The sequence below is a fragment of the Pleurodeles waltl genome, chromosome 9 (genome assembly GCF_031143425.1).
Source record: "Pleurodeles waltl isolate 20211129_DDA chromosome 9, aPleWal1.hap1.20221129, whole genome shotgun sequence".
Lineage (NCBI taxonomy): Eukaryota > Metazoa > Chordata > Amphibia > Caudata > Salamandridae > Pleurodeles > Pleurodeles waltl.
The window spans coordinates 471453016-471478726 of NC_090448.1; the positions used below are offsets into that span (position 1 = coordinate 471453016).

Here is a 25711-nt window from a genome sequence, read left to right on the forward strand (position 1 = left end):
CGATAATGCCTACAGTGTTATCCACTGTGGATCCCCCAGGTCTGAAGCCAGATGGGAAGAATGGTAAGCTCTGTTGCTCCTGGTCCCATGCATGCCTCCAATTGGTCCAGCAGTACACAGGCATATATTTTTGCCTCTACATCCAAGGGGGCTATTAAACGGTAGTTTGAGGGGACACGCGATCCCCCTTTTTGTATATTGGACAAAGTATAGACCCCTTCCAGGAGTCCGGAACTGTAGCCAAATGGAACACACTATTAAAGAGTGAAGGCAGCCTCCTTGCCCAATCTGATGAGGCACTTTTAAACAGGGAAGCTGGCAGACCATTAGTTCCAGGGGCCCCTTCCTTCCTTATACACTTGATGATGTTTTCAGTCTACATGGATGTAAGGAAATGCCTCCTTGGCATGGATACCCCCTGACTTTTTGCCTTTTGCTGATGCCAAGTTATGATTGAAAGTGTGCTTGGGACCCTGCTAACCAGGCCCCAGCACCAGTGTTCTTTCCCTAAACTGTACCTTTGCTTCCACAATTGGCACAGCCTTGGCACTCAGATAAGTCCCTTGTAAATGGTACCCCTGGTATCAAGGGCCATGATGCCAGGGAAGGTATCTAAGAGCTGCAGCATGTCTTATGCCACCCTGGGGACCCATCACTCAGCACATGCACACTGCCTCACAGCTTGTGTGTGCTGGTGGGTGAGAAAATGACTAAGTAGACATGGCACTCCCCTCAGAGTGCCATGCCAACCTCACACTGCCTGTGGCATAGGTAAGTCACCTCTCTAGCAGGCCTTACAGCCCTAAGGCAGGGTGCACTATACCACAGGTGAGGGCATATGTGCATGAGCACTATGCCCCTACAGTGTATAAGCAAAACCTTAGACATTATAAGTGCAGGGTAGCCATAAAGAGCATATGGTCTGGGAGTTTGTCAAACACGAACTCTACAATTCCATAATGGCTACACTGAAATCTGGGAAGTTTGGTATCAAATAAATGCACACTGAGGCCAGTGTGGATTTTATTGTAAAAAGCACCCAGAGCGCATCTTATAGATGCCCCCTGAATACCAGTCCGACTCCTAGTGGTAGGCTGAACAGTTTCTGCCAGCCTGCCACAACCAGACGAGTTGCTGGCCACATGGGGAGGGTGCCTTTGTCACTCTGTGGCCAGGAACAAATCCTGTACTGGGTGGAGGTTCTTCTCACCTCCCCCTGCAGGAACTGTAACACCTGGCGGTGAGCCTCAAAGGCACACCCCTTTTGTTACAGCTCCACAGGGCATCCAAGCTAGTAGAGATGCCCGCCCCTCCGGAGTCACCCACCAGCCATGACAGCCCCTAAGGTGTCCTGAGCTGAGGTGACCCCTGCCTTTAGAAATCCTCCATCTTGAGATTGGAGGAGATTGGAGCATTCCCCCAATAGGATTAGGGATGTGCCCCCCTCCCCTCAGGAAGGAGGCACAAAGAGGGTGTAGCCACCCTCCAGGACAGTAGCCATTTGCTACTGCCCCCCAGACCTAAACACACCCCTAAATTTAGTATTTAGGGGCACCCCAGAACCCAGGAAATCCGATCCTGCAACCTGAACCAAGAAGGACTGCTGACCTGAAAGCCCTGCAGAGACGAGAAGACTATAATTGCTTTGGTCCCAGCCCTACCGGCCTGTCTCCTGACTCGAAGAAAACTACAACAGCGATGCGTCCGACAGGGACCAGCGACCTCTGAAGCCTCAGAGGACTGCCCTGAACCAAAGGACCAAGAAACTCCTGTGAGCAGCGGCTCTGCTCAACAACAGCCACAACTTTGCAACTTTCTTGCAACTTCTAAAGACTTCACCCTTCCTGCCGGAAATGCGAGACTTCACCCTCTGCACCCGTCACCCTCGGCTCGAGCTCCAGGGAATCAACAAAGATGACTCCCAGGCGACTGCGACCCCGTGAGTAGCCCGAGACGACCCCCCTGGACCCCCACACTGACACATGTAGAGAGAATTCAGAGGCTTCCCCTGACCGCGACTGCCTGTAACAAGGAACCCGATGCCTTGATCAAGCACTGCACCTGCAGCCCCCAGGACCAGAAGGAACCGAACCTCAGTGCAAGAGTGACCACCAGTCACTGCACCTGGCCACACCTGTGCCGCTGAGGGTGTGTTTTTTGTGCCTACTTGTGTCGTGTCCCCCCCCCCCCCCCCCCCCCCCTGTGCTCTACAAAACACCCCTGGTCTGCCCTCCGAGGACGCAGGTACTTACCAGCTGGCAGACTGGAACCGGAGCACCCTTGTTCTTCATAGGCGCCTATGTGTTTTGGGCATCTCTTTGACCTCTGCACCTGACCGGCCCAGAACTGCTGGTGTGGTAACTTTGGGATTGCCTTGAACCCCCAACGGTGGGCTGCCTGTGCCCAGGAACTTAGACTTGCAAGTGCTTTACTTACCTGACAAACTAACCATTAGGAACTGTTGATTTTTGCACTGTGTCCACTTTTAAAATAGCTTATTGCCATTTTTACTAAAACTGTGTATGCTATTGCTCTAATTCAAAATTCCTAACTTACCTGTGTGGAGTACCTTGCATTTTATGTATTTACTTAAAATCTTGAACTTGTGGTTCTAAAAATAAATTAAGAAAATATATTTTTCCATATAAAAACTATTGGCCTGGAGTTAAGTCTTTGACTGTGTGTCCCTCATTTATTGCCTGTGTGTGTACAACAAACGCTTAACACTACCCTCTGATAAGCCTACTGCTCGACCACACTACTACAAAATAGAGCATTAGAATTATCTAATTTTTGCCACTATCTTACCTCTAAGGGGAACCCTTGGACTCTGTGCACACTATCTCTTACTTTGAGATAGTATATACAGAGCCAACTTCCTACAATGGGGGTGATATGTTCGGTACCTGTATGTATTGATTCGTCAGATACAACTGTCTGCTCTGTTCTGTGTCCCTCCTTCTTCCTCCAGTAGGCACTTCAGTGGGGGGAGGAGGGGGGATTGAAGGACATCTTGTGCAACTTGACGGTCATGTCTAGAGATGACAGCTTGGCTGTATTTAGGTTTGTAATGTGGGTGGTCCAGGCAGCCTCTGATACCCCATTCTCCCATAATTCTTTAGGGCTCTTCCATCTTGTTCACGTGCTTCTAGAAACACACATGATTTGGATCCTTTTAATAATTGAAATAGGATTTCTCATTCTTTTTGATCCTTTGCCACCCTGCACTTCCAGGTTATTTTCTTGAGAATTCCTATTTTGTTCTTTTTTTTTTATTTGGGCCGCAGTATCAATTGTTGGTTTTTGTTTATAAGCGTGCTGTGCCCTGCGAAGTGTCTGTCTTGCTCCAATCATAGATTTGTGAAGCTGTGGGGCTGTTCTTCTCGCCGCCCCAGGTTTGATTGAGCAAGGATAGAGAGCTTTCCCTTTTAGGAGAGATAGGAGGTCAGCCACAGTCTTCTCCCACCATTTAAATATTGAGGTCTGCTGCCTTGAGTTTGTTACGAAGGACCCATTGTTTAGCCAAATTGCTATGCAGGCTGAATGTTCTGGTCTCCATTTTACTCTTCTGACTGAGTGTACCTGTTCAAGCACCCACTAAATTGCTCTTTACGGGGTTGCGCCTGAAGATCTGCGATGCAATTCAACGGGTTCTGATCACTCTCCAGCCTCCCTGTGACTTCAAAATGAACTGGCCGCCTGGCCAGATGCTCTGACAGAAACACATAGTTGATAGTTGAGACACCTTTGATGGTAGAGAAGAATACGTGATCCTTCTGTTTTACCAAAATCTCCTGTTGTGCAGATACTAGTTTATAAGATGCCAAGAAGTCCAGAACGGATTTCCACTCTCTGTTTTGGAAGGCGGCATCCGCTGGGCTGCCTAGGCTGCTGGTGTTGAAATCTCCCAGCATTACCCTTTCACAATTAGGGTGCTCGAGCATAAGAGATTCCAGACTATCCAGCAAGCCCTGATTTTATAACTGGCTTTAAATTCTTTGGAGCGTTTATGTAGCAGTTAACCAATATCAAATCTACTTTTCTGCAATCAATTTTCAGGCCTCTAATGGTGACTGCTTTGGCCACGCAACTGTTGATTGAAAGATTTGAGGCCACCAAGTTGGCTGAATGCTTAATAAAGATAGATAGACCACTGTACGGTCTGCCAAAGATGCTTGGGCGTGTTGCTGGCACGAAAATCTTGTAATAACCTGGCAACAGAGAAAGCGCAAGCTTCCATGTTTCCTGGAAACAGGATACCATTTGTGTCTAAATAGGCCAGTGCTTCCCCTCACTTTCTGATACTCCTGAGACCGGCCACGCTCCACAAAATTATTGATAGTGATTTTGTTGATTGCATGGCATGGGGGTCAGAGCCTCCCACGAGGCTAGGACCTATACTTCTAATCATCTGATACATCACACTCATGCTCCCTCCACTAGCTGTGTGGCTTTTTGTGTAGCTTGGCGCACCTCTTTATGGTTGTGCGTGCAGGCAATGGTTAGGGCCTGCAAGCCCTCTGGCCTTGAGGCCCAGCCGAGGTTGCCCCCACTTGATCCCTTTAACATGCTTCTGGGGGTTTCCCCGGAACTTGTGATTAGTAGAACATAGGGGTATTTTACTGGGGGAGGTATATGTAGGTCAATCCCCCACTCCACAGAGGTCGCTCTTTCAACCCATACTGCATCTCTCTGCTGCTCTTTTCCAGCTTAGTTTTGCAACCTCCCCACGTGAGTTTAGTAAGGGCAGCTTGAACCTAACCCTGTCCATGTCTTCTGAGGTAATATGCCTGAGTGCTGGAACATGACTAAAAAGCCATAATAGGTTTCCTCTATTAAAGGTGTCCATAAAGGCCTTTAGGTATGTAAAGTGGGATGAAACATAGTTTTGAGTGGTCCTACCCGACTGCTTCACTTGGTGCGTGCCTGGTGGGCGACAGGGCCTGCCGGGCCCCAGCTGACTGGTGGGGAACCTCTGCTAGGTGGTCTATCGGGGGTATCTGTCCTGGAAGGGCCGCTGTACTCTAGGCTCATTGCTGGACCTTTAGGCACCTCCCTGCTGCTCCTGTCAGAGTGTAGCCCTTGGGCCTCAGTGGGCTGTAGTGTTCAACCAGTGCATGAGCCATAGTGCTCAGTGGGTGGTACTACTCAAGCGCTACCTGGACATGAGAGCTCAGTTGTGCACCCACCAACCGCTAATTGGAGAGGCTACTGCCGCTGTTGCCAACTTCACTCCTGAGAGGTTTAAGTCAGATTGTATTCCTTGATCCAGAAGAACTCTCCGAGGTCCCAGACACCCCACTGTGGTTTTTGCTTCCCTGGTAACTGTGGCAGGTAGTGCTGCCTACCTATCAGATTGAGCTGCCACTGTCCCCCTAGGGGATGCTCACAATGATGCCGCTTTGACTTTTCCTGAGACTGGGATTTTTGAATTTGTGGAGGCAGAAAGATAGGAAATAGCTTGACTGGGTTGACGCCTTCCTGCACTTCTGGAGTATTAGTCACTTTATGCTTTATAGCAGTTCTGCTTATTTGTCTCTGCTTCTTGGATTGCTTTTTTTAGGCTCTTCTTCACTCTTCATGATAGACAAGTTGTTGAGGCTTGAGGGGTCTTGACAGACAGATTGCCCGGTTCTACCATTGCTCCATCTTTTTCTGGTCGTGCTTCCGAGGTTGATTGTGGCTTCTCTCCATTAGAGCACCCCTCTTTACTCTCCCTGTTGTGGCAGGCGAGCCACTGTTGCTTCATTTGAATGGGGGAGGCCATTGCCTATCCCCCGTTGCTTGCGGCAAGGCCTTCTCTGTGAGAATGATACCCAAAACGATTGGGCTTTGCGCCTCGGAGGAAAGATGGAGCGGGCTAACTGCTGTAAGGATTAAATCTGTGATAACTGTACTGTGGCCCACCATAGGGGGAAGGGAGCTGTCGCTGACAAAGTCTCATCCCTCTTTATTGTTGCCTTGACTGCTCCAACTAGTGCACCCAACATCTCAGGAAAGGAACTTACCTTTTCAATAGTTATGGAGCACGGTCATTGATTGACTTTCTCAGTTGCTTTAAGGTGACCCTTCAAGAGGTTTAACTTCGGCCCAAGTTCGACTAAGTGTGTAGCCAGAGACTGCAAGAGGTCAAGTTGTAGCTCCATTTTGTTTCACTACTAGAAAAGAGCCCTTGCAATTGTGTCCTGCGAGGCTCTGATTGCAGCTAGCTCTTGGGAGTTAAGTGCGGCCGACTACATGGGTGCTGAAACAGCTCCCTTTCCTTCTGTGACCCTCCCTGTTGACGGGGTTTGGTTGAGTGTTTCGTCAATCTGTGCTTCTATATTATTAGGAAAGCATTCCAACAACACCCCCCAGTTCCTGGTCTGTGAAACTCCCTTCTTGTGTTGATAGGAGAAGCTTTTGCATCTAGTGCGGTGCTATTTAGTGTCTGTGTGTGTTTCCTTTCCGGCGACAAACGCACTTGCTCTGGGGTCAACTCCAATTCGCAAATTACTTGGGTAGCAGTCGTCACCGGATCTGTTTTATATTCGGGCCCCAATGAGGGCGAACAAACAGTGAGTGAGACAGGATACAGGCTGGTTTTGTCTTGAGTTATGCTGTTATCACTAGTAGTATGCATAGGAGTTGTCAAGCATGGTTGCATTATTATCTTGCTGGTTCTTGATGGCTTTTGCTCAATAAGGCTGGACCACGAAAAGCATCTTTTCACTCTAGGGTCCCCTGAAGTTGCCACTTCTGTTGCAGAGTGCACAGTGTCATTAAGCGAGCTCGATGCTAGGCATCCTGATCGACTTTGAGCCCCCACGTCTTCAGGCCCTTCTTGAGCACTCTCTGTTACTAGTTCTGTGGTTTTAAAAAGGAATCGGCTTATGGAGTTTATTGTTTGGGGGGGTTCCCTAAGAGAATGAAAAGCCACCACTCTGACTTGTCTCCTTGTGGCCATTGACCACACTGGCATTCAGGAACAGTGGAGAAGCATACCTCTTCAGATATAGTTTGCAGGGTCAAACTGTCTCCCAACCTTTCCAGCACGTGGAATATTTTGGTTTTGCCATCTCTCTGCTGGGAAGCCCTTCAATTCTATGTCCCTAGTCCTGTTAATTATCTGCACCGCCATGCCTCTTTCATGTTTTACTCAGGTTTCATATCTGTGCGCCTGCTTTTCTATTTTGTCCACTCATCTGCGCTGCCTCTCCTCCCAGTTAATCCCCCACAGTAGCGGGGTAATGGAGGGGCATGAGGTTGGGAGCTTTTTAGGCAGCACCCAGTGTCAGGTCTTTTGCTTGGCAGTCTTGTTTAGATGACTTATCTTATTGCTTCTGCTACTGGTGGTAAGGATTACTGAGGTGTGCTGAGGGCAGCTGACTGCTGAAGTCCACTGAGGACCTGTGGTGGTGGGATAAATTAGTAGGGGAGAAACACAAGATTGCTGGCATTCACACTGGGCACAGCCCCCTTTTGCCAGATTCCCACTGTCTGTAACTGCGGTAACTGCTGATTGGCTGACATTTTACCCATACAAATGAATAGAAATCCAGCAGTTATAGTTATAGTTATACTCATCTGAAAAAACTATAACTCATGCCGTAAAATAACTTTAAGCAACAAGTTCTAGCTTCTTAATATAAGTAGAACTATAAGTAGAACTATAACTGCTGAATTTCTATGGTCTTGTACGGGTAAACCGTGAACCTTCCTATAACGTCCCTGTAACCTTTGTTTATATATATATATATATATATATATATATATATATATATATATATATATATATACATATATATATATATATATATATATATATATATTGTGTGTATCATAGTGCCGGTCGCCAATAGGTAGTTATAGTTAGGACCTAGTTACTATAGAAAAAGCGTTTTTTGTTTTGCTAATATCTTTGTCACTGTTTGATAAATCTTCCCAACATTTTCCCCAAAAATACCACACTCACCTCAGCATTTGTCTGGGAAGTCGCAGGGTGATCCATCAAGGAAGGGCCAAGAAATAAAGGGGTCCCAAAATGCATTTTCCCTATGCATTTTTCCATCTGGATTTTGAACAGGATTAGCACCTAAAATACTGGATGAAATGACACCAAGTTTGGCAGAAAGGTAGCTCTTGGTCCAGAAAGTGCCCTTGTTTGTTATTTGGTGTTAATCCGTTCAGTAGTTTTTGAGAAATTAAAGAAAAAAATAATTTGTATATAGAGGGATGCGAAGGTTGCCTCCACTTCAACAAAGGAAATGTTGACAGCCATCTTGGGGCTCCACTTCAGACCGCGCTGAGATCGTCCCTGGAGGAGGGTGGGGTGGTCATCCCCTACACACCACCCACCCATCCCCCCACCCGACCCAAAAAAATATATATATTAACGCTGGACCCTGGGAAGATGGGGTCCCGAGGACGAAATGAGCCAGGGGAGGGGGGCCAACTCCCGTTGCACATAACCAAAGGCTGTATAGATCTCCCGCTGCGCATGACCAAAGGCCCTGCACAGTGTGAGGTTGGATGGTTAGGGGGCCATGCGCGGCAGTGGTTGGATTAACGTATAGTAATGAAACATTAAAAAAACATAGAAATTCACACATAAAAACAAAGGTTACAGGAACGATATAGCGAGGAAATAGAATTAAAAAAAATATATAGAAATGCCCTTAAAAAAACAAAGTTTACAGGGAGGGTCTGGTTGGGCTCACTTTTTAAACCTACCAAACCATAGAAATTCACCTGTTAAAGTTATCTCAAGTAACTATAACTCGTGCCATAAGGTAACTATAACCCGCACCCTCGCCATTCACTGCTAATTACCCCCACAAATTATGGCTTTCATGACCTCTTTGATAAAATTGATAATGTCAATATAATATTTACAGTAAATATTTTGACGAAAAAACTGTGCAGGGTGGGAGTTCTACCTTAGGGCACGAGTTATAGTTACTTGAGATAATCTAACTATAGCAGGTGAATTTCTGTACGTTTAAAATGTGAGCCTAACTATAATGTCCCTGTAACCTTTTTTAAGTGAAGATATATATATATGTTTGATGGCATGTGTAGCTGCAGATACACATGTTGTGCATTAGTCCATCATCTAGTGTTGGGCTCGGAGTGTTACAAGTTGTTTTTCTTCGAAGAAGTGTTTTTCGAGTCATGGGATTGAGTGACTCCTCCTCATCGACTCCATTGTTAGATTGTTTTCCCGCAGAGGGTAAAGGAAGGAGTGATAGAGTATATAGATATAAAGTAAGAGATGTCCATTGTAGGAAGTTGTCTCTGTATGCACTATTTCAAAGTAAGGAATAGTATGCACAGAGTCCAAGGGTTCCCCTTAGAGGTAAGATAGTGGCAAAAAGAGATAATACTAATGCTCTATTTTGTGGTAGTGTGGTCGAGCAGTAGGCTTATCAAAGGAGTAGTGTTAAGCATTTGTTGTACATACACACAGGCAATAAATGAGGAACACACACTCAGAGACAAATCCAGCCAATAGGTTTTGTTATAGAAAAATATATTTTCTTAGTTTATTTTAAGAACCACAGGTTCAAATTCTACATGTAATATCTCATTTGAAAGGTATTGCAGGTAAGAACTTTAGGAACTTTGAATAATTACAGTAGCATATATACTTTTCACATAAAACACAAATAGCTGTTTTAAAAGTGGACACAGTGCAATTTTCACAGTTCCTGGGGGAGGTAAGTTATTGTTAGTTTTATCAGGTAAGTAAATCACTTACAAGTCTCAGGTTTGGGTCCAAGGTAGCCCACCGTTGGGGGTTCAGAGCAACCCCAAAGTTACCACACCAGCAGCTCAGGGCCGGTCAGGTGCAGAGGTCAAAGAGGTGCCCAAAACACATAGGCTTCAATGGAGAGAAGGGGGTGCCCCGGTTACGGTCTGCCAGCAGGTAAGTACCCGCGTCTTCGGAGGGCAGACCAGGGGGGTTTTGTAGGGCACCGGGGGGGGACACAAGTCAGCACAAAAAGTACACCCTCAGCAGCGCGGGGGCGGCCGGGTGCAGTGTGCAAACACGCGTCGGGTTTTCAATGATGTTCAATGAGAGATCAAGGGATCTCTTCAGCGGTGCAGGCAGGAAAGGGGGGGGCTCCTCGGGGTAGCCACCACCTGGGCAAGGGAGAGGGCCTCCTGGGGGTCACTCCTGCACAGAAGTTCCGTTCCTTCAGGTGCTGGGGGCTGCGGGTGCAGGGTCTTTTCCAGCCGTCTGGACTTTAGGTTCAGGCAGTCGCGGTCAGGGGGAGCCTCGGGATTCCCTCTGCAGGCGTCGCTGTGGGGGCTCAGGGGGGACAACTTTGGTTACTCACGGTCTCGGAGTCGCCGGAGGGTCCTCCCTGAGGTGTTGGTTCTCCACCAGTCGAGTCGGGGTCGCCGGGTGCAGTGTTGCAAGTCTCACGCTTCTTGCGGGGAGTTGCAGGGGTCTTTAAATCTGCTCCTTTGAAACAAAGTTGCAGTCTTTTGGAGCAGGGCCGCTGTCCTCGGGAGTTCCTTGTTTTTCTTGAAGCAGGGCAGTCCTCTGAGGATTCAGAGGTCGCTGGTCCTTTGGAAAGCGTCGCTGGAGCAGGTTTCTTTGGAAGGCAGGAGACAGGCCGGTAGGACTGGGGCCAAAGCAGTTGGTGTCTTCTGTTCTTCCTCTGCAGGGGTTTTTCAGCTCAGCAGTCTTCTTCTTCTTGTAGGTTTCAGGAATCTAAATTCTTAGGTTCAGGGAAGCCCTTAAATACTCAATTTAAGGGCGTGTTTAGGTCTGGGGGGTTAGTAGCCAATGGCTACTAGCCCTGAGGGTGGGTACACCCTCTTTGTGCCTCCTCCCAAGGGGAGGGGGTCACATCCCTAATCCTATTGGGGAATCCTCCATCTGCAAGATGGAGGATTTCTAAAAGTTAGAGTCACTTCAGCTCAGGACACCTTAGGGGCTGTCCTGACCGGCCAGTGACTCCTCCTTGTTATTCTCATTATTTCCTCCGGCCTTGCCGCCAAAAGTGGGGGCCGTGGCCGGAGGGGGCGGGCAACTCCACTAGCTGGAGTGTCCGGTGGTGCTGGGACAAAGGGGTGAGCCTTTGAGGCTCACCGCCAGGTGTTAAAGCTCCTGCCTGGGGGAGGTGTTAGCATCTCCACCCAGTGCAGGCTTTGTTACTGGCCTCAGAGTGACAAAGGCACTCTCCCCATGGGGCCAGCAACATGTCTCGGTTGTGGCAGGCTGCTGGAACCAGTCAGCCTACACAGATAGTCGGTTAAGGTTTCAGGGGGCACCTCTAAGGTGCCCTCTGGGGTGTATTTCACAATAAAATGTACACTGGCATCAGTGTGCATTTATTGTGCTGAGAAGTTTGATACCAAACTTCCCAGTTTTCAGTGTAGCCATTATGGTGCTGTGGAGTCCGTGTTTGACAGACTCCCAGACCATATACTCTTATGGCTACCCTGCACTTACAATGTCTAAGGTTTGGCTTAGACACTGTAGGGGCACAGTGCTCATGCACTGGTGCCCTCACCTATGGTATAGTGCACCCTGCCTTAGGGCTGTAAGGCCTACTAGAGGGGTGACTTATCTATACTGCATAGGCAGTGTGAGGTTGGCATGGCACCCTGAGGGGAGTGCCATGTCGACTTACTCGTTTTGTTCTCACCAGCACACACAAGCTGGCAAGCAGTGTGTCTGTGCTGAGTGAGGGGTCCCCAGGGTGGCATAAGATATGCTGCAGCCCTTAGAGACCTTCCCTGGCATCAGGGCCCTTGGTACCAGGGGTACCAGTTACAAGGGACTTACCTGGATGCCAGGGTGTGCCAATTGTGGAATCAAAAGTACAAGTTAGGGAAAGAACACTGGTGCTGGGGCCTGGTTAGCAGGCCTCAGCACACTTTCAATTCAAAACATAGCATCAGCAAAGGTAAAAAGTCAGGGGGTAACCATGCCAAGGAGGCATTTCCTTACCCCCCCCCCCAAACGAAAGAGGATGAGACTAACCTTTCCCAAGAGAGTCTTCATTTTCTAAGTGGAAGAACCTGGAAAGGCCATCTGCATTGGCATGGGCAGTTCCAGGTCTGTGTTCCACTATAAAGTCCATTCCCTGTAGGGAGATGGACCACCTCAACAGTTTTGGATTTTCACCTTTCATTTGCATCAGCCATCTGAGAGGTCTGTGGTCAGTCTGAACTAGGAAGTGAGTACCAAAGAGGTATGGTCTCAGCTTCTTCAGGGACCAAACCACAGCAAAGGCCTCCCTCTCAGTGGCACTCCAACTCTGCTCCCTGGGGAGTAACCTCCTGCTAATGAAAGCAACAGGCTGGTCAAGGCCATCATCATTTGTTTGGGACAAAACTGCCCCTATCCCATGTTCAGAGGCATCTGTCTGCACAATGAACTGCTTGGAGTAATCTGGAGCTTTTAGAACTGGTGCTGTACACATAGCTTGTTTCAGGGTGTCAAAGGCCTGTTGGCATTCTACAGTCCAGTTTACTTTCTTGGGCATTTTCTTGGAGGTGAGTTCTGTGAGGGCTGTCACAATGGATCCATATCCCTTCACAAACCTCCTATACTACCCAGTCAAGCCAAGGAATGCCCTGACTTGAGTCTGGGTTTTTGGAGCTGCCCAGTCCAGAATAGTCTGGATCTTGGGCTGGAGTGGCTGAACTTGGCCTCCACCTACAAGGTGTCCCAAGTAAACCACAGTTCCCTGCCCTATCTGGCATTTGGATGCCTTGATAGAGAGGCCTGCAGATTGCAGAGCCTTCAAAACCTTCTTCAGGTGGACCAGGTGATCCTGCCAGTTGGAGCTAAAGACAGCAATATCGTCAAGATAAGCTGCACTGAAGGACTCCAAGCCAGCAAGGACTTGATTCACCATCCTTTGGAAGGTGGCAGGGGCATTCTTTAAACCAAAGGGCATAACAGTGAACTGATAATGCCCATCAGGTGTGGAGAATGCTGTCTTTTCTTTTGCTCCAGGGGCCATTTTGATTTGCCAGTACCCTGCTGTTAAGTCAAAGGTACTTAGGAATTTGGCAGCCCCTAATTTATCAAGCAGCTCATCAGCTCTAGGAATGGGATGGGCATCTGTCTTGGTGACAGAGTTAAGTCCTCTGTAGTCCACACAAAACCTCATCTCTCTCTTTCCATCTTTGGTGTGAGGTTTGGGGACTAAGACCACTGGGCTAGCCCAGGGGCTGTCAGAGTACTCAATTACTCCCAATTCCAGCATCTTGTGGACTTCCACCTTGATGCTTTCCTTAACTTGATCAGACTGTCTGAATATTTTGTTTTTGACAGGCATGCTGTCTCCTGTGTCCACATCATGGGTACACAGGTGTGTCTGACCAGGGGTTAGGGATAAGAGCTCAGCAAACTGTTGCAGGACCTTCCTACAGTCAGCTTGCTGTTGGCCAGAGAGGGTGTCTGAATAGATCACTCCATCTACTGAGCCATCATTAGGGTCTGATGACAGAAGATCAGGGAGAGGCTCACTCTCAGCTTCCTGATCCTCATCTGTTACCATTAACAGATTTACATCAGCCCTGTCATGGAAGAGCTTAAGGCGGTTCACATGGATCACCCTCTTGGGGCTCCTGCTTGTGCCCAGGTCTACCAGATAGGTGACCTGACTCTTCCTCTCTAGCACTGGGTAAGGGCCACTCCATTTGTCCTGAAGTGCCCTGGGAGCCACAGACTCCAAAACCCAGACTTTCTGCCCTGGTTGAAATTCAACCAGTGCAGCCTTTTGGTCATACCAACACTTCTGGAGCTGTTGGCTGGCCTCAAGGTTTTTGCTTGCCTTTTCCATGTACTCTGCCATCCTTGAGCGAAGGCCAAGTACATAGTCCACTATGTCTTGTTTAGGCTCATGAAGAGGTCTCTCCCAGCCTTCTTTCACAAGAGCTAGTGGTCCCCTTACAGGGTGGTCAAACAGAAGTTCAAAGGGTGAGAACCCTACTCCCTTCTGAGGCACCTCTCTGTAAGCGAAAAGCAGACATGGCAAGAGGACATCCCATCTCCTTTTGAGTTTTTCTGGGAGCCCCATGATCATGCCCTTTAATGTCTTGTTGAATCTCTCAACAAGGCCATTAGTTTGTGGATGATAGGGTGTAGTGAATTTATAAGTCACTCCACACTCATTCCACATGTGTTTTAGGTATGCTGACATGAAGTTGGTACCTCTGTCAGACACCACCTCCTTAGGGAAGCCCACTCTAGTAAAGATACCAATGAGGGCCTTGGCTACTGCAGGGGCAGTAGTCGACCTAAGGGGAATAGCTTCAGGTTACCTAGTAGCATGATCCACTACTACTAGGATGTACATATTTCCTGAGGCTGTGGGAGGTTCCAGTGGACCCACTATGTCCACACCCACTCTTTCAAAGGGGACCCCCACCACTGGAAGTGGAATGAGGGGGGCCTTTGGATGTCCACCTGTCTTACCACTGGCTTGACAGGTGGTACAGGAGGTGCAAAACTCCTTAACCTTCTGGGACATGTTGGGCCAGTAGAAGTGGTTGACTAACCTCTCCCACGTCTTGGTTTGTCCCAAATGCCCAGCAAGGGGAATATCATGGGCTAAGGTCAGAATAAACTCTCTGAACCCCTGAGGCACTACCACTCTCCTAGTGGCACCAGGTTTGGGATCTCTTGCCTCAGTGTACAGGAGTCCATCTTCCCAATAGACCCTATGTGTTCCATTTTTCTTGCCTTTGGACTCTTCAGCAGCTTGCTGCCTAAGGCCTTCAAGAGAGGGACAGGTTTCTTGTCCCTTACACAAGTTTTCCCTTGAGGGTCCCCCTGGGCCCAAGAGCTCAACCTGATAAGGTTCCAGCTCCATAGGCTCAGTTCCCTCAGAGGGCAGAACTTCTTCCTGAGAAGAGAGGCTCTCTTTTTCTTGTTGTGTTGCAGCTGGTTTCCCAGCTGACTTTCCTTTTCTCTTGGTAGGCTGGGCCTTTCTTCCAGACTCCAGCTCTACTTTTTTACCCTGTGCCTTGCACTGTGCCCTTGTTTTGACACACACCACTTCAGGGATACCCAGCATGGCTGCATGGGTTTTCAGTTCTACCTCAGCCCATGCTGAGGACTCCAGGTCATTTCCAAGCAAACAGTCTACTGGGATATTTGAGGAGACCACCACCTGTTTCAGGCCATTGACCCCTCCCCACTCTAAAGTTACCATTGCCATGGGATGTACTTTAGTTTGATTGTCAGCATTGGTGACTGGATAGGTTTGTCCAGTCAGGTATTGGCCAGGGGAAACCAGTTTCTCTGTCACCATAGTGACACTGGCACCTGTATCCCTCAGGCCCTCTACACTTGTCCCATTAATTAAGAGCTGCTGCCTGTATTTTTGCATGTTAGGGGGCCAGGCAGCCAGTGTGGCTAAATCCACCCCACCCTCAGAGACTAATGTAGCTTCAGTGTGACACCTGATTTGCTCTGGGCACACTGTTGATCCCAGTTGGAGACTGGCCATTCCAGTTTTAGCTGGAGTGGAGTTAGAAGTGGTATCTTTCTTGGGACAGGCCTTGTCTCCAGTTTGGTGTCCAGACTGACTACAGCTACGACACCAGGCCTTTTTGGGATCAAAGATTTTACCCTTGTACTCAGGATTGTTTTGTGAAGAGACTCTGGGCCCACCCTCCTGTGCAGGTTTTTGGGGGCCTGTAGAAGACTCTTTACTATTTTTGTTTTTGGCTGTCTCACCACCTTTCCCCTGGGGAGGTTTTGTGACCCCTTTCTTTTGGTCACCCCCTGTGGAAGTTTTGGACACCCTAGTCTTGACCCAATGGTCCGCCTTCTTTCCCAATTCTTGGGGAGAAATTGGTCCTAGGTCTACCAGATGCTGATGCAGTTTATCATTGAAACAATTACTTAATAGGTGTTCTTTCACAAATAAATTGTACAGCCCATCATAATTACTTACACCACTGCCTTGAATCCAACCATCTAGTGTTTTTACTGAGTAGTCTACAAAGTCAACCCAGGTCTGGCTCGAGGATTTTTGAGCCCCCCTGAATCTAATCCTATACTCCTCAGTGGAGAATCCAAAGCCCTCAATCAGGGTACCCTTCATGAGGTCATAAGATTCTGCATCTTTTCCAGAGAGTGTGAGGAGTCTATCCCTACACTTTCCTGTGAACATTTCCCAAAGGAGAGCACCCCAGTGAGATTTGTTCACTTTTCTGGTTACACAAGCCCTCTCAAAAGCTGTGAACCATTTGGTGATGTCATCACCATCTTCATATTTAGTTACAATCCCTTTAGGGATTTTCAACATGTCAGGAGAATCTCTGACCCTATTTATGTTGCTGCCACCATTGATGGGTCCTAGGCCCATCTCTTGTCTTTCCCTTTCTATGGCTAGGATCTGTCTTTCCAAAGCCAATCTTTTGGCCATCCTGGCTAACTGGATGTCCTCTTCACTGGAGTTATCCTCAGTGATTTCAGAGAAGTTGGTCCCTCCTGTGAGGGAGCCAGCATCTCTGACTATTATGCTTGGAGTCAGGGCTTGAGAGGCCCTGTCTTCCCTAGATAGGACTGGTAGGGGGGAATCACCCTCCAAGTCACTATCATCATCCTCTGTGTTGCCATCCTCAGAGGGGTTGGCCTTTTCAAACTCTGCCAACAGCTCCTGGAGCTGTAGTTTGGAAGGTCTGGGGCCCATTACTATTTTCTTTATTTTACAGAGTGACCTTAGCTCCCTCATCTTAAGATGGAGGTAAGGTGTGGTGTCGAGTTCCACCACATTCATCTCTGCACTAGACATTATGCTTCTAAAAGTTGGAATACTTTTTAAGAATCTAAAAACTAGTTCTAGAATCTAATTCAAACTTTTACCAAACTTTTAAACTCTAAAAGAAATGCTAAACGGGATCTAACACAAGGCCCTAGCAGGTCTTTTAAGAATTTAGAAAAATTTCAAATTGCAAAAACAATTTCTAATGACAATTTTTGGAATTTGTCGTGTGATCAGGTATTGGCTGAGTAGTCCAGCAAATGCAAAGTCTTGTACCCCACCGCTGATCCACCAATGTAGGAAGTTGGCTCTGTATGCACTATTTCAAAGTAAGGAATAGTATGCACAGAGTCCAAGGGTTCCCCTTAGAGGTAAGATAGTGGCAAAAAGAGATAATACTAATGCTCTATTTTGTGGTAGTGTGGTCGAGCAGTAGGCTTATCAAAGGAGTAGTGTTAAGCATTTGTTGTACATACACACAGGCAATAAATGAGGAACACACACTCAGAGACAAATCCAGCCAATAGGTTTTGTTATAGAAAAATATATTTTCTTAGTTTATTTTAAGAACCACAGGTTCAAATTCTACATGTAATATCTCATTTGAAAGGTATTGCAGGTAAGTACTTTAGGAACTTTGAATAATTACAGTAGCATATATACTTTTCACATAAAACACAAATAGCTGTTTTAAAAGTGGACACAGTGCAATTTTCACAGTTCCTGGGGGAGGTAAGTTATTGTTAGTTTTATCAGGTAAGTAAATCACTTACAAGTCTCAGGTTTGGGTCCAAGGTAGCCCACCGTTGGGGGTTCAGAGCAACCCCAAAGTTACCACACCAGCAGCTCAGGGCCGGTCAGGTGCAGAGGTCAAAGAGGTGCCCAAAACACACAGGCTTCAATGGAGAGAAGGGGGTGCCCCGGTTACGGTCTGCCAGCAGGTAAGTACCCGCGTCTTCGGAGGGCAGACCAGGGGGGTTTTGTAGGGCACCGGGGGGGACACAAGTCAGCACAAAAAGTACACCCTCAGCAGCGCGGGAGCGGCCGGGTGCAGTGTGCCAACACGCGTCGGGTTTTCAATGATGTTCAATGAGAGATCAAGGGATCTCTTCAGCGGTGCAGGCAGGAAAGGGGGGGCTCCTCGGGTAGCCACCACCTGGGCAAGGGAGAGGGCCTCCTGGGGGTCACTCCTGTACAGAAGTTCCGTTCCTTCAGGTGCTGGGGGCTGCGGGTGCAGGGTCTTTTCCAGCCGTCGGGACTTTAGGTTCAGGCAGTCGCGGTCAGGGGGAGCCTCGGGATTCCCTCTGCAGGCGTCGCTGTGGGGGCTCAGGGGGGACAACTTTGGTTACTCACGGTCTCGGAGTCGCCGGAGGATCCTCCCTGAGGTGTTGGTTCTCCACCAGTCGAGTCGGGGTCGCCGGGTGCAGTGTTGCAAGTCTCACGCTTCTTGCGGGGAGTTGCAGGGGTCTTTAAATCTGCTCCTTTGAAACAAAGTTGCAGTCTTTTGGAGCAGGGCCGCTGTCCTCGGGAGTTCCTTGTTTTTCTTGAAGCAGGGCAGTCCTCTGAGGATTCAGAGGTCGCTGGTCCTTTGGAAAGCGTCGCTGGAGCAGGTTTCTTTGGAAGGCAGGAGACAGGCCGGTAGGACTGGGGCCAAAGCAGTTGGTGTCTTCTGTTCTTCCTCTGCAGGGGTTTTTCAGCTCAGCAGTCGTCTTCTTCTTGTAGGTTTCAGGAATCTAAATTCTTAGGTTCAGGGAAGCCCTTAAATACTCAATTTAAGGGCGTGTTTAGGTCTGGGGGGTTAGTAGCCAATGGCTACTAGCCCTGAGGGTGGGTACACCCTCTTTGTGCCTCCTCCCAAGGGGAGGGGGTCACATCCCTAATCCTATTGGGGAATCCTCCATCTGCAAGATGGAGGATTTCTAAAAGTTAGAGTCACTTCAGCTCAGGACACCTTAGGGGCTGTCCTGACCGGCCAGTGACTCCTCCTTGTAATTCTCATTATTTCCTCCGGCCTTGCCGCCAAAAGTGGGGGCCGTGGCCGGAGGGGGCGGGCAACTCCACTAGCTGGAGTGTCCTGTGGTGCTGGGACAAAGGGGTGAGCCTTTGAGGCTCACCGCCAGGTGTTACAGCTCCTGCCTGGGGGAGGTGTTAGCATCTCCACCCAGTGCAGGCTTTGTTACTGGCCTCAGAGTGACAAAGGCACTCTCCCCATGGGGCCAGCAACATGTCTCGGTTGTGGCAGGCTGCTGGAACCAGTCAGCCTACACAGATAGTCGGTTAAGGTTTCAGGGGGCACCTCTAAGGTGCCCTCTGGGGTGTATTTCACAATAAAATGTACACTGGCATCAGTGTGCATTTATTGTGCTGAGAAGTTTGATACCAAACTTCCCAGTTTTCAGTGTAGCCATTATGGTGCTGTGGAGTCCGTGTTTGACAGACTCCCAGACCATATACTCTTATGGCTACCCTGCACTTACAATGTCTAAGGTTTGGCTTAGACACTGTAGGGGCACAGTGCTCATGCACTGGTGCCCTCACCTATGGTATAGTGCACCCTGCCTTAGGGCTGTAAGGCCTACTAGAGGGGTGACTTATCTATACTGCATAGGCAGTGTGAGGTTGGCATGGCACCCTGAGGGGAGTGCCATGTCGACTTACTCGTTTTGTTATCACCAGCACACACAAGCTGGCAAGCAGTGTGTCTGTGCTGAGTGAGGGGTCCCCAGGGTGGCATAAGATATGCTGCAGCCCTTAGAGACCTTCCCTGGCATCAGGGCCCTTGGTACCAGGGGTACCAGTTACAAGGGACTTACCTGGATGCCAGGGTGTGCCAATTGTGGAATCAAAAGTACAGGTTAGGGAAAGAACGCTGGGGCCTGGTTAGCAGGCCTCAGCACACTTTCAATTCAAAACATAGCATCAGCAAAGGCAAAAAGTCAGGGGGTAACCATGCCAAGGAGGCATTTCCTTACATCCATGCAAATGTAAATGTATATACATATGTACAAATGTTTGTAACTTAAACTACCACAGGCTTCCGGGGAGAAGGGACGGTGCATGTGAATCTGCAGCAGAACATGCCACGAACAGATGTACACTGGGTAAGTCACGTTTTCCGTTCAATGGCATGTGCAGCTGCAGATACACATGCTGTGCATAGACTACAAAGCAGTTTGTCCTCCCATAAATTAGCCGTGGTCAGCCTGTAGGAGTTGAAGTTGCTTGAAATAATGTTCTTAGAACAGCTTGCCTACTGTGGCTTGTTGTTGTGATAATACGTCTCCACAGTAGTGTTTAGTGAATGTATGTGGTGTTGACCATGTAGCTGCTTTACATATTTCAGCTTTTGGTATAGTACCCAAAAAAGCCATTGTTGTACCTTTTTTTTCGTGTAGAATGTGCTTTGGGAGTAACTAACAGCTGTCTTTTTGCTTTGATATAGCATGTTTGTATGTGCTTTTTGGAAAGCTACAAATAGTTGTTTAGTCTTTCTAAATGGTTTAGTTCTGTCTATATAGTACATTAAAGCTCTTTTGATGTGTAATGTATTTTTTTTGTTTTAAATGCTTTTTGGCCCCAGCATGGTCCCTGGGGGACACCACCACCAGGCCTAGAGGTGGTCAGGTTATTACCACCCTGCTCTCTTCTCTTTTTTTTTTTTACTTTTGTTTTGTGACTCGGCCGACTCAAATCTCCAAAATGGCTGCCAACGCTTCCTTGTTTAAGTGTTGGCAGCCAATCAGATCTCAGCATGAGATTTGTCAGATCTGTAGAGGAGCTGTGCCCCTAAACATCTTAAATTATTTTTTCTTAAATAACTTCAAAACTACTGAACAGATTTATACCAAACAACAAAAAAATATCTTTCTGAACCCAGATCTACCTTTCTGCCAAATTTGGTATAATTCCGTTCAGCAGTTCGGGCTGTAGTGGTGTTCAAACTCCCTATAGAAATTGCATGGGGAAATGCTAAATACTGGTACAATTATACAGTTTAGACTACAGTCTGGCTGAACCTGATTGTCTAGGTAATGTGGTGTTCAGATGTCCTCTTCGTTGGATTTTGCTAGTCATTTCATTAGAGTGAGTAAATCCATATCTTTGTTATTCATCAGAGCAGGTTAACCTACTTTTAATGGTGATTCACCACATATGAAATGTTCTTCAACCATTTTTTTGGCCTCCCACTGTGCTGTAGAATTCGTTTTTAGGTCGAGCGTGCAAGCGCTTAGACCTGTTGTAAGTCTTGTGGGATTTTAGCCACGCCCACCTCATGCCCTTCACTTTCACTAGTTCCTGGGCTTCCCTTTCTTAAATTCTTTGTAATCATTGGTAAATGCAAAGCATCTTGGGGAGGTTTAGTTACCGCCTTGGAGACTGACCCTGTTACATGGATAATTGACAGATTGCCGATATGTTTGACTGAACAAAGTTATTTTTCCTTTTGTGTGTCTCCTTCACACTCATCCTCATGGCAGTCATGGCGCTTTGATTCGGCTCACTTATGTTGAGTAATGTTTTACTTTTCATTTTCAGTTTATATGGCAAGAAAAGTCCAGTTAGAAATTTACAACTCCAATAGCTCTAACTCGAGCAAATGCGAGACACATTTCTCGAGTTTGTTCTGGGTTATTATAGTGTAACTTTAAAAATGTAACTGCACCTAAGTCAGGTACCTTAAAGTGGGGCTCATGCCAGGTAATGTTGTGGGCTTGTGTGGTTTGTCTTTAGTTTTATAAAGATTTCTGTGTTTTGTTTGTTTTTCGATATAGGCAGGGGCGTAGCTTGGTCAGTAAGATTTGGGAGTGTGAGCTTCAGATTTCCAAGCAATCAGGCTACCATATCTTGTCAATATACATTATTCAAGAAGCAGGCCATGAGGAGGGCTTAAGGGGCAGTGGTAAGGGAGAGCAGTGTGGATTGTTAGTGGTACCTAAAACAAAATATTTTGTAAAATAACTAAAACAATTTATGAGCTTAAAAACACAGAAAGAGTGCGTGTGCTCGCATTTGTGTGTGCATCTAAAATTCCTAGGTGAAATTCGACAGACACCTCATGATACCCGATTGAAATCATCTGTTCCCAACTATTTACTGTGGAATGCATTTATTTCTGGGGCTTTACACCCCCTGAAGTTGCTCCTGGATATGGGAGGACAGATAAATTCTATATTAAAATTAACCTCAGAAGTGTGCAAGACAGTGATTGCAAAAGAGGAGAAGCTGTGTTTATTTGGTTATCCTGGGTGTGCTAATGTCCATCAGCGTGCTACTTGTTCGGCCCAGTCAGCTATACTGATGGTCTACACTCCAAACCCTTTACGTGCTAACCCGCAATATCTTGAGCACAGCTACTTTAGCCACCTCTGGAACCACAGAAGCTTCTAGGTACAGATGTGGTCATGCAAGTGGTACCAGTTGGACTCAGGTATCTCTTCAAATTTCCTTGCCTCTTGCACTGTGCTAACGAATGTGACTTAGGTGAAAAGCTGGAAGAGCAGCAGCCTAAGCATATATAGAGTGTTAAAGCTTGCCACCAAATATTCGGTCACTATTTGCAGTAGGGGTAAGCAACAGCTGGGAAAGGATTTGTGGGGGAATATCACTATGCAGTGCCATATTAAGGATGTCTTGATAGGTTTATCTATAGCTAATGAAAGACTTTGGATGCTTAAACAGTGTCTGTCATGCAGAGAATTCCGTTGTGTAAGTAATAGTTCTCTAACTACATTGTCTTTTCGATATACAACAGTTTGTTTATGCAGTGTGTTTTATCAATTAGAATATCTGTGTCAAATTCCAAAACATCATGAAAATTCATAGGTAAAAACCACCTTTGTTCAGTAACTGATAATATTGATAATATTGAATATTTAATTATAGAAGGTGCTGTTCTTACTGTGCCCGAGACGTCTGATAACAGCAAAAAGCAAATGCTTCGAACCAGAAGTAAAAGGAGATTCATCTTTAAGGTGCCTGAGGAAGAGAGATTACAACAGAGACGGTAAATATTTTTAAAGTATATAATAGTGTTTTAACTCCATTCTACCTGTGCTATAATGTATCGCTTAAACTTCAGCACAGCTTCTCACAAAAGTAACATGACCGTCTATTACACAGTACTACGATATGTATTTGCTAATACGAATTACCTAGCAAAATATTTGATTGGCCTTCCAGTGGAATTTCCACCACTCCATTGTTTGTCTTTTGTTGCCTTGTATTTATTCTGGGATTGTAATGTTTGAGAATTTAAAACATTGACTACTCACTACAGTACAATTTTCAAAGTCCTTTAGAAGGAAAAATCTGCCTTTAAAAGTTTTGTTAACTCTCTGCTGAAGTAATTTAACTTGACATCCTGGTAAATGTCAAGCTTAAACAATATTTTCATAAATGCATTTGTGTATCGTAAAGCACTCTTCCCTTGCCCCTTGCCCCCTGCCTCCCAAACCCACCAGACAGAAAGTGTACTTCATTCAGTCGAAGGATCCTGAGCCTAGAAAGAATATAATATAGTCCTCAGTGAATGGACTTAATCAACCTGGAATATATTTTGTATGTAGAACTTAAAAAACTCATATGATGACAGGTAAAGCTAATCTATCACACTATTAGAAGGTCGTCTTCAATAATTATTAATGATGAAATATCTTTATAAGGCTTAACCAGTAAGCATACACTTGTTTCTTCAAAAAAAGGTTATAGTCAAAATAAGATGTGAATGCTGTTTTGCAAAATACTTAATCAGTATAAAAACACAGATGACAGAAAACATCAGTTACAAGACACAAAGAGTTTAATAGAAGCATACTAACTGCATAAAATCAACAAAGTAATGACACTTGAGGAAACTAGGTTATAAATAGATGGGCCAAAAACTCAAATTAAAGGCTGTTTTATATCTAGAGATTAAACATATTATGCATTGAAAAGATAGCCCAAATCAGTACACTGCCATAATAATTCTTTATCTTCTACCTCACCCCTAGTCTTGTTCTTGTTCCCCACTCACACCTAGCAGCTTACCATAAATATCTTATTTAGCTGTTTCAATACTAAACTTTGCACTCCATCACCAGGTATGGATGCTCCCATCATATGTGGCACACATGCATGCCTTCAGCAGTTCACTTTCATGTAGAAAAGGCACCAATCGCTGCATGTTTTCTGGCTGGTGGCTGAGGTGTTGGTGTGAATGGTTATTAAAGGTAAAGGACCAACCTAATAAGAACAATATCCCTTTTTCATAATTTGGGTAGATTCCACAACATCGAGAAAGGGAGGAGGAAGAAAGGCAGCGTCAGACAGAGTAAAAATGAGGTTTCATTGCCTTGATGGCCCAGAGACCATAATGGGTCCCAGGCAATACCACAACAACGGTCAGAAAGTGCAGTGGAACTTGATATGCTCTGTCCTGCTGCCACTGATGTTTTGTAATCCGGCCTTCTACTATAATCATCGTAGTCACCCACTTTGCCACCAGAGACAGTTTTTCCAATGAATCCTCCATTCCTCAGGCGTGAGAATGAACCAGGTTATCCTGGGTCATGACTTACTGATCAGCTGGTCAGACACACCCTTATGAATCTTCCATATTTAAATAATTACAGCAGTTGTGGAAATTCCGAAAAAATATTGTTTTGCTCCTATTCAGATTGCTGCAACATTGGTTAAAAATTACTGACTTGAGCCCACTCTCCCCCTCCAAGCACTCCTCTTAGAGGAATAAATCCTGATCCTTCCACAAAATCTCCTACTTGCTTCTCAGCTGAAAGAACAAGGCTTTTACCTTCTCCTTGCTGAATTTTAAAGCCTGTTTTTGTGAATTAGCTTACTCCCATATGTATCTTTCAGAAACTAAAATGAAATCTGTTTCTTTGTATTTCTGTCTCATGAAAGATTGCTCTAGAAAGCTAATTGCTCAGGTACTGATATCTAATTTTTAACCGTAGGTGCTATAAATATATTTCTTTCTTTCATTGGTTTTATCGTATTCTTTACCTCATACATTGCAGTCCTGGCATTAAGCTTAATTCTTTGCATTGCGGCCCCAGCCACAGATAAATTCCGACATTTCAGTGCTACCACCATGCAAGTGCGGCATCTGTTATCACTTGTCATAGTTGATCAAGCATACTGCTAATTTTTAATCATTTGCAATCCTCAGCTTCTCTCGCAAATCATCCACTTTAAAAAATGTTAAAAGCAAATATTAGGGTATTGTCACCCTGCTTTGTGCATGTGGTGTTTTGATGCTCTACATGGCTTAAGGTCTTATACAGCATACACAAAAAGTAGCCCTAAAGCCATTAGGGCAAATAAGGTGAAACCTTTTATGCCACTTCCCTAACAGAAGAAACACCTATGTTCAAGTCTCCCTCTTGTGTTCAGCCACTTCCACTTAGCAACTATTACCCTATAAAGGATAAGCCCCTTACATTTTCATTCTGAAAAAGGAAAAGGAAATCTAAGAAATGCAAATTGGAGTATTCCTCTTTGCAATATGGAGCTTAAGACTTCCAGTTTATATTATGGGTTAGCTAGGTATGCTCTTGCTTTTGTCAAAGTGGCAAATCTGCTGACAAACATTGCTTTACTAGATGCAAGGCCCTTTAGCGCGGTTTTTAAAAGATTAAATGTACTCTTTCAGAATGATCTTGTGTACAAACCTGATCACTGATTGTGGTACTTATAGGCATAGTTTTACCCGTCATAGCTGAATGAGATTGACTAGTTAGAGGGCCAGACATGAAAGTAAAATGACCCTAGCAAAAATGTTCAAACTAGCCCCATACTGCAGATACCCTTGACTGTAATGAAGGCATGGATGCATTAATAGTTGTGTTATGGCAGCCCTTGGAGCTCTGAAATCAAATCCTAGCCAACAGACCGCAGGGAAAATGTCAGAGTTGGAAAATGGTCTCTCTCATAATGCTCATTTACAAAAGTAAAAATAAGGGAAAGATATTTTAAACTGCAAC

At 46.1% G+C, this 25711-nt stretch overlaps 1 protein-coding gene across 1 annotated transcript in view; it reads left to right on the plus strand.

The window, feature by feature from the left end:
* CDC42BPB (CDC42 binding protein kinase beta) overlaps positions 1–25711 on the plus strand; it is a 903752-nt gene that overhangs the window by 811468 nt on the left and 66573 nt on the right. The window contains exon 33 of the mRNA XM_069207298.1: positions 22611–22731. Within this exon, the coding sequence (XP_069063399.1) occupies positions 22611–22731 (121 nt within the window). The remainder of the gene's footprint in view (positions 1–22610; positions 22732–25711) is intronic.